Source organism: Miniopterus natalensis, chromosome 21, assembly GCF_054644295.1.
Source record: "Miniopterus natalensis isolate mMinNat1 chromosome 21, mMinNat1.hap1, whole genome shotgun sequence".
Taxonomy (NCBI): domain Eukaryota; kingdom Metazoa; phylum Chordata; class Mammalia; order Chiroptera; family Miniopteridae; genus Miniopterus; species Miniopterus natalensis.
In genome coordinates, this window is record NC_142101.1 from 10,075,659 (window position 1) to 10,090,322 (window position 14,664).

The 14,664-nt window shown below is 48.1% G+C and overlaps 1 protein-coding gene across 1 annotated transcript in view; it reads right to left on the reverse strand.

Moving 5' to 3' along the window:
* Positions 1 to 2,498, reverse strand: part of PLD5 (phospholipase D family member 5) — a 143,752-nt gene extending 141,254 nt beyond the window's left edge. The window contains exon 1 of the mRNA XM_087828989.1: positions 2,310 to 2,498. Coding sequence (XP_087685115.1) covers positions 2,310 to 2,498 — 189 coding nt within the window. The remainder of the gene's footprint in view (positions 1 to 2,309) is intronic.
* Positions 2,499 to 14,664: the final 12,166 nt, after the last annotated feature.

Genomic DNA, 14,664 nt, shown 5'->3' on the forward strand with positions numbered 1-14,664 from the left:
CCACCATCACCTCTGAACTTCCTGTGACACACTCATCCTAATCTCTGTAACATCTAAATCCGAAGGTGCCACATGTGTTCACGATATTGTCTACAATACAGTCAATATTACATTTTCACGCTTTGTGCAGCCATAATATGCTAGGTTATGTTTATTATGGGTTTTTAAATTTCCAATATCTAATTTGAAATTAACATCAAACTATCAGAAACGTCATAATGTGCACAATGTTTGATATATATTCTAAACACCCAGAAGTTGAATTCAAATAAATTCACATTTTTATGCTAATTCAATGTTTTCATAGTACTTTCATAAATATTATTTCATTTAAAAAGTTTGTAGATGTTTCAAAAGAGCAAACAAAAATCACAAACATTTCTTCTGAAGCAAAGCCCCATTTCTAATGGAAAGCAGGCATAGAGAAAAACAGAATACTTTCAAGAACTGTATGTGAGAAAGCAAACAAAAATGTTAATTTAAATAACAAACGAGGCAACTGATTTTTTTTTTTTTTAAATGAATGCACCGCTCTCTTTGGAGCACCTGAGTGATAAAGAAATCATAGATCTTTGCATGCTTCCAAACAACCAGATTCTCCTTCCCCTGGTCTCTAACTCCCAGGAGGAGCTGAGCACCCTATACTTGTCCAGAAAAGTGACGCTGCTGTGGCCCACCTGGGATGACTCCATACTTTCAATGAAAACCTAAATGGGAGAAAGCATTTAAATATAACGCATGCAGTGTCTCTGACTCAAGAAGACATACTCATAGAAGATTGCACTATTGATTTTCAGTGAGAATGAAAGAAATAGATCAGCTAAAAGCACAAGCCGGGAATGAACACACGTCCCAACACACTCTGAGTGACACTGAAATGAAGATACATCGCCATCCAAAGGCAAGCCCACTCTCCCTGGTCCTCAAGCCAGGGAACATCAAGTGCCAAATTACACGAAGATGTTATTTGCTCCCCTTTAAACTAATACCACCGCCGGTTCCTTGGCTAATTCTGGAGCTTTCATTTTTATGTGGATACAGCTCCCTCTCAAACAACCTGCCATCCTCGAAATCGCCTTCAACGACTTCCACGGTCTTAAGGATGAGGCATCCTTTTGATGTTAAAAGAAATGGTTCTCTACACGCAAGACAGAAACCGGTCCCCAACTCAAAGCTTTAAATTCCAGCTCTCCGTGACTTAATCAGGCCCTCGGAGAAAAAGCAAGACGCCTTCCTTTCACAGTGGAAAAGAAAATACACCCCTTTGCAGGCTCCCTCCTGGGAAGCTTGCTGCGGCTGCAAAGCGCAGGGGAAAGGGGGAGCCCCAGGGGGTGGGGGGCAAATGGGACTCGGGCCTGCGCAGCGGTAGGAGGTGCGTGAGTTCCAGAAGTTCTCCCTCCTACCTTCCTATCGTATTTGGCGTGTGACCCAAATACAAGGGAACCCCCACATTCCGGGAACAGACTCCATTTAGACTGTGCATCTCGGCGGGAGGACACAGCCTCTCCTTAGCTGCCCTCTTGACATAACTCTGTTTCATTTGAAGATTTGGGGGACTTTTTCCTGCCAGAATGATTAGCCCTAGGGGCTCACCCCGGGGACCCTAAGGCTGCGCGGGAAGCCCGCACTCTAGGGGCGCGGAGGTCGCCGCTGGCCTGCTCCCACCCTGGGGAGGGGCGCGCTCCTGGGGAGCGGGGCCACCGCGCGCCCGCTCTCCTTCCTCCTGGCCACGCGCAAATCCCTCCCGCGCCGGGCTCAGGCGGAGAGGACCCGCCAACTGCTCGTCCCAGAGGCCACTCTGCAGAAACTCTGCTAGCGCCTGGGCCCAGGGGGAGTCGCCAGCGGCGACAACTTTACGGATTCTTTCATTTGTTAGTTTGTGGGCGCAGTTAAGTACCCCCAAAGACCCACACGAACGCCCCCTCTAAAGCTCACTAACCACGCTACCCGGGGTTCCTAGGACCACATTTGTGGCAGCTCCGCTTCTTGTCACCCCGCACCCCAAGGCGCGGTGCCAATGAGCCCTGCCGCGGGGAAGCCTGCGGGGAGGTGGGGCGCGCGGCGGCCAGACGGCCCCCGGGAAGGAAGCGCCCCTTCCCTCCCCACTGCCCGGTCCCAGCGGCAAGAAAAGTGCGGGAGGGGAAGCCCCGGGTCAGAAGGGGGACGCGGCCGGCCGGCCTCCGAGTCGGGCCACCTGCCCAGGTCCCCGCGCCCCGCGCGCGCTCGGGCGGCCCCCGGGCCGGGTGGGTGTGCGCGCGGCGGGTGCGGACCGGGTGCGGGCCGGGGCCCCCGGGGCGAGCCGCCCTTACGTGCTCCAGCTTGTCTTTCCTCCGGAGCCAGACGCTGGCGCTGTAGTCCTGCTGCTTGACGCTGCTGTAGAAGTTCGCGCCCACTCGGGTCAGGCTCGGCGAGGGCTCCTTGGGGCGGCTTTTGAGCCTCATCTGCTCGAAGCCCTCGTGGGGGGAGGCCGAGAGCCACTCGTGCTGCCGGATCTCCATCCTGACATGACCAGGCGGCGGGCGGCGCGCGGCGGGCTCGGGATGGTCGCGGAGAGCTGGGCACCGAGGGCGAGCGGGAGGCCCGGCGGGCGCGGGGGGCGCGGGGAGCGCACGGCCGGGTGGGAGGGGCAGCGAGCGAGGAGAGGGGCGGGAGTGGGGGGGAGGGAGAGGGGTGCGGGAGGGGGGAGGGGGAGGGGGAGGGGAAGAGGGGCGGGGGCGAGAGGGAGTCAGGGAGGGCGGGGAGCCTGCCTGGGGCGGCAGAAGTGCGGGTGCGAGCGGCGTGGCCGCGATGTCACCCGGGGGCTGCGGTCCCGAGCGGGCGCTCCGCACGCCGGCTCCTTGCGGCACCGACTGGGACCCGGGGCCTGGCCCGGCGGGAGCGCGGGGAGGCGGCGGTGCGGGTGGGAGGGGCCGCCGGCGGCCCAGGCAGCCCGGCCCGCAGGTTGGCGCAGTGAGGATCCGCCGCTCCCCGACCGCCGCGCCCCGGCCGGGCAGCGGGCTCTGGCTGCGGACCCGCCGGCCCCCCCGCACCCCGGCCACACCTCCCCCTCCCGCCCCTCCCCCCGCGGCGAGCAGCCCCGGGAGGAGCGAGCGCCGGCTCCGCGCCTCCTCCCGCCCCGAGACTCGGGAACCACCCCCGCCCTTCCCCCACTCGCAGCCCGCAGCGCCCCCGCACGCCTCCCCGACTCCTCCGGCTTGACGCCGGTTATCCTGAAAGTTCAATAACTTCCCACCTCCGCGGCCTAAGAGCTTAGGGTGCGGGGCAGCCCCCAGAGAACAGCCTCGCCCACGACTTCCCCGCGAGGATCTAGGAGCGCGGCGGCCGGGCAGGCGGGACCCGCTGGCCACCGGGTGCGCACTTGGAACAAAGCTCCCCGCGGCCACACCCCGCGCATCCCCGCGAGCGACACCTGGGCGCTGTCCGCAGGTGCTCTGCCAGCGCTCCGCTCGCGGGTCCCCAGGGGCCTCACCCCGCGTTCCCGCCGCACAGCCAGACCTGACCTTTCAGGCCGAGTGGCTCTGCGGGTGGAGCGCGGGCCTGTGCCCCGGAGGGTCGCCGGGCCCATTCCCGGCCAGGGCGCCTGCCTGGGTTTCGGGGGTTTGATCGCCAGTCGGGGCTCTGTCCCTTCCTCTCTCTAAACATGTCATTGGGTGAGGAATTGAGGAAAGAAAGAAGGTGGCACGTTAATAATTCAATCTTAAGTCTTTTTACCTTTTGCTATCTTTGGAGTCAGCATCTCAAAACATCTGCTGGTTTGACCTGAACGCCGTGTAACAACTAGTGTTAAGGGTGTCCCGGCTCCACTTACAAGCTTGGGAAGCTTAGAGAGGCTGGAGAAGTTTCTGGAGATTTTAAAGAGAGCCAACCGCAGAGGGGACACCCCTCTCTCCCTCCAGCCCCGAGCAGAAGTGTTCCTCAGCCCTGTCCAAGGTGCACGGTGGCTTCAAGGAAGAAATGCCAGGAAGGCACCTGAAGCTTGGGAGGCAAGGCCTGTGTCTCATGCCTCTTTACACTCTCCACAGTGGGAGGTGGTGGTTGACAATAGTAGCTGAAGTAAAACCCTGTGAGTAGTCACTTTGGGGATGAAACAACTGAAGGCAAACACCACACAGATTTCTGGTTTTTCTAGACCGGCTTCCTTAGGGGCTGAGCGCTTGTGTGATATACACCCCTGCTGGTGGGTCATCCCTGAGTTTCAGGTATTCTGCAAGATGAAGGCTTATGAAGCCCATTTTCTAGGTTAAGGAACTGAGGCTCAAGCAGAAAGGACACTTCCAAGCAAGGATGTGAACCAGGATTAAAAGGCTGTGAACACCATCCATGCCATTGTCTTGTCTTCCAATGTTTGCTATTACAACTTAACCTTCACCGATTCTGCGGTTTAAAAGTATAAACACACAATTTAAATGACTGCAGTTACATGTATCTTTCATAATATTGGTGTTAGAAAGCCCCGGCTGCCTTTCTACAGAGGAGTCCTCTGATTTTTGCTTTGTAAGATTATACTGTAGGTCACGCGATCCATCCAAACCTTGCCGAGCGGCAGATACCCAGTTCAGAGTAATAACAGGGCGTCCCTCTGTGGGAGAATTTAAACAAAGGCGTCCGGATCAGGCAGGTTTTCATGTTCAACAGATTTTTTTTTTTTTTAAAACGATGCCTTTATAGAGAAATCACTCTAGTAGTTGCTACCATCTCCTTATTTTGAAAGGAATATCCTGGCAGCATGTATGTAAAAGGCAAACTACTGAGCTGAGCATTATAATCAATTCATAGATCATGTTTTTTAGGATCAAAAAATGTCAGAAAAAGTATAAATCGTTACTGTTGGGTTTTTTTGTCGTTGTCCTCACCTGAGGATGTATATATATTTAAATTTATCTTTATTGTTGGAAGTATTACAAATGTCCCCTTTTTCCCCCCACTGGTCCCCTCCCCCCTGTACCCCTCCCCTCAGGCCTTCACCCCACTATTATCTGTGTCCATGGGTTATGTATATATGCATATAAATTATTATGTTGTCCATGGGTCATGCATATAAGTTATTATATTAATCTCTCCCCACCCACCCACCTACCCCTGCCTTCCCTCTGAGATCCCTCAGTCTGTTCCATGCGTCTGTGTCTCTGGATCTATTTTGTTCATCGGTTTATTTTGTTCATTAGATTCCACATATGAGTGAGATCATGTGACACTTGCTAAGTGAAATAAGCCAGTCAGAGAAAGACCTGAGGATATATTTTTTTCCATTGCTTTTCGGAGAGACTGGAAGGGGCGGGGAGAGAGAGAGACGTCGATGTGAGAGACACATGTACTTGTTGCCTCCCACACAAGCTGGGGGCGGAGCAAACCCCAAATCCAGGTATATGCCCTTGACCAGGAATCGAACCTGTGACCCTTCGGTGCTCGGCTGACCCTCTAACCATGGGTATAAAACCTAACTAGGAGCACTTTATTAAGCCTTTCATTGCAATAATGACCGTTACCATAATATTTCATATGCTTTAGCACATTCACTTAGCGGGAAAATCATCTGAAAGCCGTCTTGGTAGCTGCGACCGTCTCCAGTTTTTGGAAAAAGGAAGCTGAAGCTCACGGAGCTGAATGGCCTGCTTGGAGCCGCGTGTCATTACAGAATCTGGTGGACGAGCCAGATTCACTGATTCTAAATAAATGATTTTTTTTTTTTCTTTACTGCATCAGATTAAAAAAGTCGCCAATGACGAGTTCTTAGTACTGACATGTTTTATTCTGCATGTGTGGTGTTGCCGAGGTGATCAGGTTTTAGTAAAAGTTTATTGCTCACGAATAAAACATTTCAATTATGAGACCTTGCTTGGTAGTCTGCATTTTTACCTCCTTCATCACCCACATTATGCAAGACCACATGAAAACACTGACCCAAGCCCTGGCCAGTTTGGCTCAGTGGTTACAGTGTCGTCCTGTGGACTGAAGGGTCCCGGGTTTGATTCTGGGGCTAAGGGCAGGTACCTTGGTTGCAGGCTTGATCCCCAGCCCCCGAGTCAGAGCAGGAGGCAACTAGTCGGTGTGTCTTGCTCACATTGATGTTTCTCTCTCTCTCTCTGAAAAACAATGGAAAAATATCCGTGGGTGAAGATTATAAAAACAAATAAAAACAAAACACTGATCCAAGAAATTATTCTTTGTGGTCGGAAGTGAGTCTGGCAGCATTCCTTTCTTTTTAAGACTTTCTTTTTTAGAGCAGTTTTAGGTTCACGGCAAAATTCAGAGGAAAGTACAGAGATTTCTTTTTAGCTCTGCGTAATGTTCTGCTGTCTGGATGTACCAGTTATTTATTCACTCACTCACTGAAGGACATCTTGGTTGCCTCCAACTCGGGGTAATGATAAATAAGGATGCTGTAAACATTATGTGAGGGTTTTTATGTGGACAGAAGCTTTCAGCTCCTTTGGGTAAATACCAAGGAGTCCCAGACGGCATTATTTTAAAAAATACATACGTTAATTAGGAGATTCCTGGAGAAAATCTGAATAAAATAATACCATTAGAACAAAACTAAAGTAGTCCTAGATTGAACATGTTTCCTGAAAGCATTAATATAGTGCATTACTCTCTGAGAAGGGTCTTTTATTCTATATATAATTTTCTTTAGCCATATAGTTATTATTGATTAGTTATAAAATGACAATGTGGATTTTTCTAACTGTGATGCTAAATTATTAACCAAGTAAATTTATCTATATACAAACTTATTTTAGACTAATGACTCTTTTTTTGAGTGCTTGCTGTGTCTGTTTACTGTGTTGGTCCATTATCAAAGGCATTGCATCATTTGTTTCTTATAAAACCCCTGCAAAGCAAACATAAGCACCTCCATGTTATAGGTGAGGAAACAAAGGCCCAGGAAGACTAACATGCCCCAGAGACACACTAACAAGAGACAGCATTATGGCTGAAGCTCAGGGTGGCTCAACTCTCAGGGCCTTCACACAGCACAAACCCTCCTGGCCTTGGTGGGCGCCTGGTGGCTCTGCTGAGCTGTGAGCTCCACAGTGACCTGGAGAGAAGTGAGACAGTCGACTAGCCCCCAGCAGTCGGCCAGACCCTAGTAGAGTGAGTTTACACCCTTACACGCAAGAACCAAATCCGGTGGCACTGGGATATTTGTGAGAATTAGAAACCTTGCATCTAGTGCCAGCTTGGTTGACAACCGACCAACAGTGGGGACTTAAGCTGCTTTGCCTAACTGAATCTGCGAAGTTGCTATGGTTTAATCACAAAGTTGGGGTTTGCAGTGAGCACGAGACAGATCCATCATCTCAACACATCTATTGGCTGTGTCACAAAAATTAGCCAATGTCTATATTGAAAAAATAAAGAGGATGGTTGAAATGATTAACTGGATACTTAGTACAACTAAAAGCTTCTGGTAGGAAAAAAAATCTGAATTATTTTAACTCTTAGCGTGGATGGATGAAGTCAATCACACAATTGTGCCAACTGTCACTCCCTCTGGCCTTCATGTCCAAAGCCTTTGAACTGTGAATTCCTCCAAAATCACTCTGACAGTCTCAATTCCACTATGATTACCTGGGACAGTCTTTTATGTGTCTATCATGGTATCCAGTATAAAGTATATCCAACTCAACAGTCAAAAAGAAAACATCCGATGATAGTGTAAGCCACCTCATAATTCTCTCTCATCCCTGGATTCTTAAAACTGAAATCTAACATTAAGCCAAGTGATGTGAGAATGGAGTGCATTTGCTGTGTTTGGGTGCCATGAAGAGTGGACGTGGATAGTGTGGTTTCCTATATTTTTATTCCACCCTGGTGATGGTCATGGCTTTCTATCACTTTCTGTTCTTTTCAGGAGCCCATTGCTGTTATTGAGACCAACAAAATGGAATTAGTAAATGTCATAAAACTATTTGGATGCCTCTGACACCCCCCATTTGTTCACCTGTGCTAAAGAGGAATTTAATTTACTGACTGCGTAGATTTTCAGTATTCCTGACAATTAGAGCAATTTTTTTCCTGCTGTAAATCACTTAAACAAATATAGGCTCATCCATCTCAGTGCTCATCCAAGTTCACTGTTGATAGCTTCTGTACATATATCACACAATATCTTTTGAAGGTAGGATATAGCATATTCAGCTCTCAAAAATGAAATTCAAAAATCTCAGAGCTGATTTTTATGCTCAGCTGCTGGAGCCTTCATTGGTCTTAGGTTTTCTAGGCCAACAATATACGTCTCCCTCCCTATTATGGGATTCTAGTTCTTTGCCCTTGTCTTAATTCTTAACGATGCTATTTCTCTGGTCTCCCCCTTCCATGGCTTTGTTAAATGTAGGCTGAGTATAAATAATAGATGGAGAATTAGTTAATCTGTTAATCCGTCATGAACCAAGACTGCCTGTCAACCTGTCCACCGTCTGACGGATTGGTTTCAAGTTATAAAAACTATTAAATTGATAAACAAGGGTAGACAGGGCACATTAAATACTGTCCATTTCCTTCTTATAACATTTCTATTCTAATTATGCTCGGCCACTCCTATGCTTTCCGAAAGCATTCATTTTAGCAATCAATGTGTGCTAGGCCATGGAGACACAAGATAAATAGAACGCAACAAGATTAAAAATTATGTAAGCTTGATCTGGTTGGAGAAGCACATGGATGAAGGTTTAACAGACACAACCACAGGCTCAGAGGAAGTGAGTTGGGGTGGAGGGTGAGCTGGGGGAAATGTGCCGAGAAAATGGCCCAGATGGGGATAAGATTCTGAAAGGAAAACGTAGTTACATATTTAGATGATCTTAGCAAAGACACAGAGTTGGGCTTTGCTAAACTGAACTCATCATTTCAACTTGACAATCGTGTTTTGAGTTTCGAGGGTGTATTTAGAGTGTATTGAGATTCACAGAGATTCAATATTCTGAGAAATCATAAACCCTGATATAAATAAATTCACAATCTTTAAAACAGACAAATCCCAATGAAGCTACAAATAACATATGATCAAATGTCAAGAAAATAAATGCTAAATCAATAGTTCCCAAACGAGGCAGCATTTTCTGCTGCTGAAAGACACTCATCCCCAGAGTTTGGGGTATATAAACTGGTTTGGGAAGGCAGGTCCGAGTGGCTGGAAAAAGCCCATAGGTTGTAGACAGGAAGAAAGTTCTTAGAGTTTTGTTTAGCAGAGTTAAACAGAAAATAAATGGTCTTTTTTAGAAGAGAGATACTAATTTATTTGATACAGCTAAGGCATTACGGTGGAATAGGGTGTGTGCTCAGGGCGCCTTCTGAAACTGATGTCACCTGGGCCTAGGGTGAGAAGTCAGTAGTATGCCCAGCGCCAGGATAAAGTCAACTCTGCAGGCTTCCGTCTCTTTATTAGGAATGGACATGTGAGGATTATATTTAACATTGTAGTAACAGGCGCATGTAATTTCCTCCCTTTCTATCCTGTTAGCAAACTGTCCACTTATTTGTTTTACTACTACAGGTTTATAAACCAAAACGCTAATATAATAAACCATCAGTGTACTTGGATTATTCCAAGTGATTGTGTGAGTAGAATTTTATTGACAAAAAAATTAAATTATTGTAAGCTATTTGTTGAAATCTATGGTTATCCCTGAATATGGGCACTTCCTAAAGCTGGGACAGAAATTCTCACAGCCGATGTATACACTATGAGGGAAAGGCAATCAAAGCTTCTGGGTTCGCCCTGGCCAGTGTGGCTCAGTTGGTTGAGCATAGTCCCATGTACCGAAAGGTCACCAGTTCAATTCCCCGTCAGGGCACATGCCTGGTTTTGGGCTTGATCCCCAGTGGGGGGACATGCAGGAGGCAGCTGATCGATGTTTCTCTCTCTCTCTCCCTCTCCCTTCCTCTCCCTCTAAAATCAATAAAAAAAATATATTTAGGAAAAATCAACAACAAACTTCTGGGTTCTCCAAGAAGGAAGCTCCCCGACTTACAGAAAGCTTGTTAGAGATCACAGTGTTCACCTACCTGCAAGTGATGGGTGAGGAAGGCTCTGAGTTCTAGCAGAGAAACCATAGTAGCCAGAGGACAGGTGAACCAAGGAGTCCCTTAGTGTGCACGACAGACAAAAGGACTCACATACCCCCAGCCAGGACCTCAGATGGCAAGGCAGGAGAAGATAGGACACAGGTTAACAAAATCAGGTCTCAGCAGCTAGGTGAGAGCCCACCCAGCAAATACAGGTGAAAAACTGGTTTTGCTGACACGTGGGTCTAGAAAATGTCATGTAAATTGTCACGAATTGGTTTAGCAAAAGGTATGATTGCAACCAGCCAACTGAAGTTACGAAGAACCACTGCTTCCGTTGACAATCTTATCAGGGGAAATAAATTGGTATGTGATTTATATAAATTCTCTTTATGATTCACCCTGTCACACTCCTCGTCTGTGAGAAGAGAGAGCGCCCAGCCTGTGACATCACCTTCTGCACCCTCCCTTTCCTGGGACATCCTTGTCTGGGCTAAAGCCACAGATGCTGCTCAGAAGCAGAGCAGGCTGAAGGCTTACTCCCTGCCCAGGGCCACGCTAAGGGCTTAGCACACGCTCCCCTTTGAGCCTCACAGCCATCTCCTACCATCTCCATTTCATAGCCTAGAAGTTGGGGCTTCAAGGGAGTAAGTGAGCTGCTCAAGGTCACATGAGAATAAGAACGAACTTGGAATCCAACCCAGGACTGATCTCAAAACCCAGGTTCTCGACGTGTCTTCTACTATGGCCAGTTCACTAAATGAGCAGAAAGCCTGTGTGTTTTCTCCCTGTTAAACTCAGACTGTGGACCTATTGTCTCCCTGCTCGTGGAGGACACTCCGGCATGTCTCACGGTTTATTTTTGTCATTTTTTTTAACTTTAAGAAGATTCCATCTGGGCATCACAAGACTCCACATTTGCTTGCAGCTGGAAGGTCCTCCCCTCTCCCTGGAAACCTGCAGTGGGGGAGGGAGGCTTACTAACTGCTGCTTGGGGCCCCTCCAGGTCAGGGGTAGGACAGGGAGTGTTGCAGGTTGGGTTTCCCCCAAGCTCCAGGGGTCACCCCTCAAGTTCCCAAACTGGTTCTCTGGAAGACCCCTCACTTGGCTTGAGGTGACCGGAGAAAACTCAAAAATCCTCTGAAAAATCCCCTGAAAAATCCTCACCACTAGTCTCATTAGCTGCCAATGACTTTTCTTCCGGTTCTGGTCTAGTTTAGAAGGAGATGATGGGCTCACCCCGAAGAGTTGTTTTTGAAGTAGGCTGTTGCAAGGCTGGTCTAGCACCTCAGGAGGACCTGGCGTCTATGGCATCATTCCCAATCAATGTCTTGGTTGGCATTCTGGGGCACTGAGTCAGCTTTTAGCATGCGGCCTCATTACACTGCCTCTCAGTTATCTGCCCACATTGGCTGGAAACCCCCTTTGGTTCTAATGCAAGGGGGGTGTCTAATTTGGTTCTGATGCAAGGAGGGGTGTCTAATTTGGTTCTAATGCAAGGAGGGGTGTCTAATTTGGTTCTAATGCAAGGAGGGGTGTCTAATTTGGTTCTGATGCAAGGAGGGGTGTCTAATTTGATTCTAATGCAAGGACGGGTGTCTAATTTGGTTCTAATGCAAGGAAGGGTGTCTACAGGTCGCCCATAGGAAGGAGGGAAGATGAACATACATGGTGAGTAGGTAGGAAAAGCATGTCAATAGGCAGATTTTTCTCCCAAGCACGATTCCTGCCAAGACTGATGTTACATTTTATGACCAACAGCATCTTGCCAAAATAGTGACTGACAAGGCAGGACCCAAATGCTCCAGGCTGAGTGTATTCCATCTGCACCATGTCATCACTTATCTGATTTCAGATGGACCCCAGCTGTCAGAGACTGTCCCAGATTGCTTGTTTGCTTCAAGGACAGGTCTGACAGAAGTTCCTGTGAACATCACACGTCAGCCAACGATAGTGGCCTTGAGTCTTGGGGGGTGGGAATTAATCCCCATCTGAACTTTATTTGATGTATCTTAAATGGTTTCACATTTTCATGACCCATCACTCAATTCAAAAACAAAAAGTATCAGTGTCTATTTCGCTAACAAACTATGTTCAAATGTTCTGATAACAATATTTTCAGCTTAATGACATGAGGATCTTGGGCTTGGTGTGGTATTAACATGTGTGTTGCCATGTAAGTCCAGCTCCATTTTCCTCCATTTTCCCCTTGGGAATGAACCTGGTTGTGTTCTCATTTCTCATTTGAATCCACTAAGGGATGCTTTCATTTTCTGGCGAGGAATTGCTAGATCCTAGAAAGCTTATGGGAAGTCACGGGAAAGGGCACAGCCCTGCAAGCATCCCCTATGGTGGGGCAGAGACAGAGCGCCCATCTATTCTGTGATAAGACGATCTGGGCTTATACAGGCCGGGTGCCACCCAATCCATATGCTAAATACTTCTACCTTCCTATAACAACATTCCCTTTATTTTTACATGTCACACTGTGAAGACAAGAGCCTGAGCAATCTCCCTGACCAAAGACACTTAGGCTTTCTCCTCACCTGATGACTTGCCCCCAGCCACCTGGGCCATGCCTTCACTTACACATTCTGAGAGCGGGAAGATCTGTCCTTTCCCGGGCTGTGACAACCAATTTTCCCAAGGTTACACAGTCCGTACAAGGGTGGTATAATCAGCCCCATAACCTCGTTCAGATACATAAGTCTTAACATATGCCACCGGGAGTGTCAATCCACTAACTGGTAAGGGCGAAACTCGCTTTGAATCCCAAGCGCCGATTACGATTGTGTTTTTGCCGTCTCCATTCAGCTCTAACAATTCCCCTGGGACTTAGCAGAGGCTCAGTGCAATTCTCACTCTGTGGATCAGTGTGTTAAGAACACCTATGACACTGTCCCCAGTCTTCTGGCTTAAGCGGGTACAAAGTCAAGGAGGATATTGGGCAACATCTTCTGTATATTAGAAAAGTCCTTGGTGAAGTACAACACATATGGTATTGTCATCATTAGACATAGTGTGGCCATACATTAGAATAGTGCTTTAGATTTTAAAATCGCTTTTATACATAAGTTCACAATGCACAACTGGGCAGCTTCATAAGATATGTGAGGAAACTGCCTCCCCAATAATAATAAATGACTAATGGGCAGAGTCTGAAGGCCAACTAGCTCCACCATGTGCCACTGGACAAACTGTCTGATTGCCACTAATCCCATCCAACTAAGAGTCCCAAAGAATCCAGACCTGAGCAGAGGAAACCCAGTCTCTACCCCATGGTGGCCTTTCCCTCATTCATCAGCAGGAAGTATTCAGTCTCCTGAGCAGAGCTTCCTTCTGTTACAGCAGCCTTGCTTGCAAATGCACAGGTATTTTTACTGATCTATTCATTTCCCTGGCCAGCAGGAAATAACAAATGGCAAAGTAAGGGGAAGGGGTGTGCCACCAACCAACCAGCTAACGTATGGATAGGGTCAAGAGACAATTAAATGGTTTGCACTTGCAAAATACCCTTCTTTAGTTCTCAAGAAATAAACCCAAGGGGCAATCAGTGATAGTCACAAGGATTGACCACAGTCAAGTGATAACCACCATCCATGAGTCACAGAAAAGCAGACCCCAGCTTCTCCCTGTTCCTCCTGCATGAGGGAGCAGCAGAGAGCTCTCTGTGTGACACCCGATTGATTCCAGGTGGTAAAGCTGGAACATGTTATTACCCAAGCATTCATTTACTTAGGAAGTCATTTTTATCGAGTAATTAGCTACTCTGTGCAAGATCCCAAGGATCTTAAGGCACAGGAAAGCCTTGCCACAGAAAGTTTGGGAATTCTCTGCCCTCCCTCTGTCTCAAAGTGATCCACTTCCAATTATATTCCTTTAAAGCATGAATGAACTGTCCAGGAAGAGCCTTCTGTGCTCTTTGAAGGGAAAGATGCTTATTGTTCCCAACGGGGGCACTAAAATAATCTAAATCAAGAAAGTACCCAATAGTGGGTAGCCAGAGTGACCATCCTATTTCCCGGCTTATAGCAGCAGCACAGGGCGATGCAGGATTATGTATTTTCCTGCCTCAAAATGTGATTAGGAATCGAGGAGTGTAATGGCATTACCGTCTCACAGAGACATTGAGAACTTTCCTAAGTGCTGGCGCTGCTTGGCCGCCCTGGCACCTTTGTCTCGGGAGGCGGAGGGCACTGGGCAGAGGGTTAGCTCTCTTTTCGTCCCACACTGCACCTCATGTGCTCTTAGAGCTAAGAGATGAGAAAACGCTCATCATGAGAGCCGATGTGGGGACAGGGAGGGAAGGGAAGTCCACAGCTGCTGGGCCTGGGGGGAGTGCGACTCTTCTGTTTTAGACAGTTGCAGAAATCATGGCTCACGGGGAAGGGAAGTGACTGTTGTAGGTCCTGTTCCCTAGAGGAGGTACAACCTGCAGGAGGGGGAAGGGGCGGTGAGAAGGGAACACGGGATGTCATGATTGATATCACATGATGCTTTCGTATCATGTTATGGTCACCAAAGGGAGTGATAATATTCGGAGTCTGCTTCCTGGAAATAGTTCAGGGGATTTGGATGGCTGCCGAGGGTCAAAGAAAAAGGCAACCAAGACCGCATGCCAGGTACAAGCTTATCGCTTGAAAAACACTGTCTTTA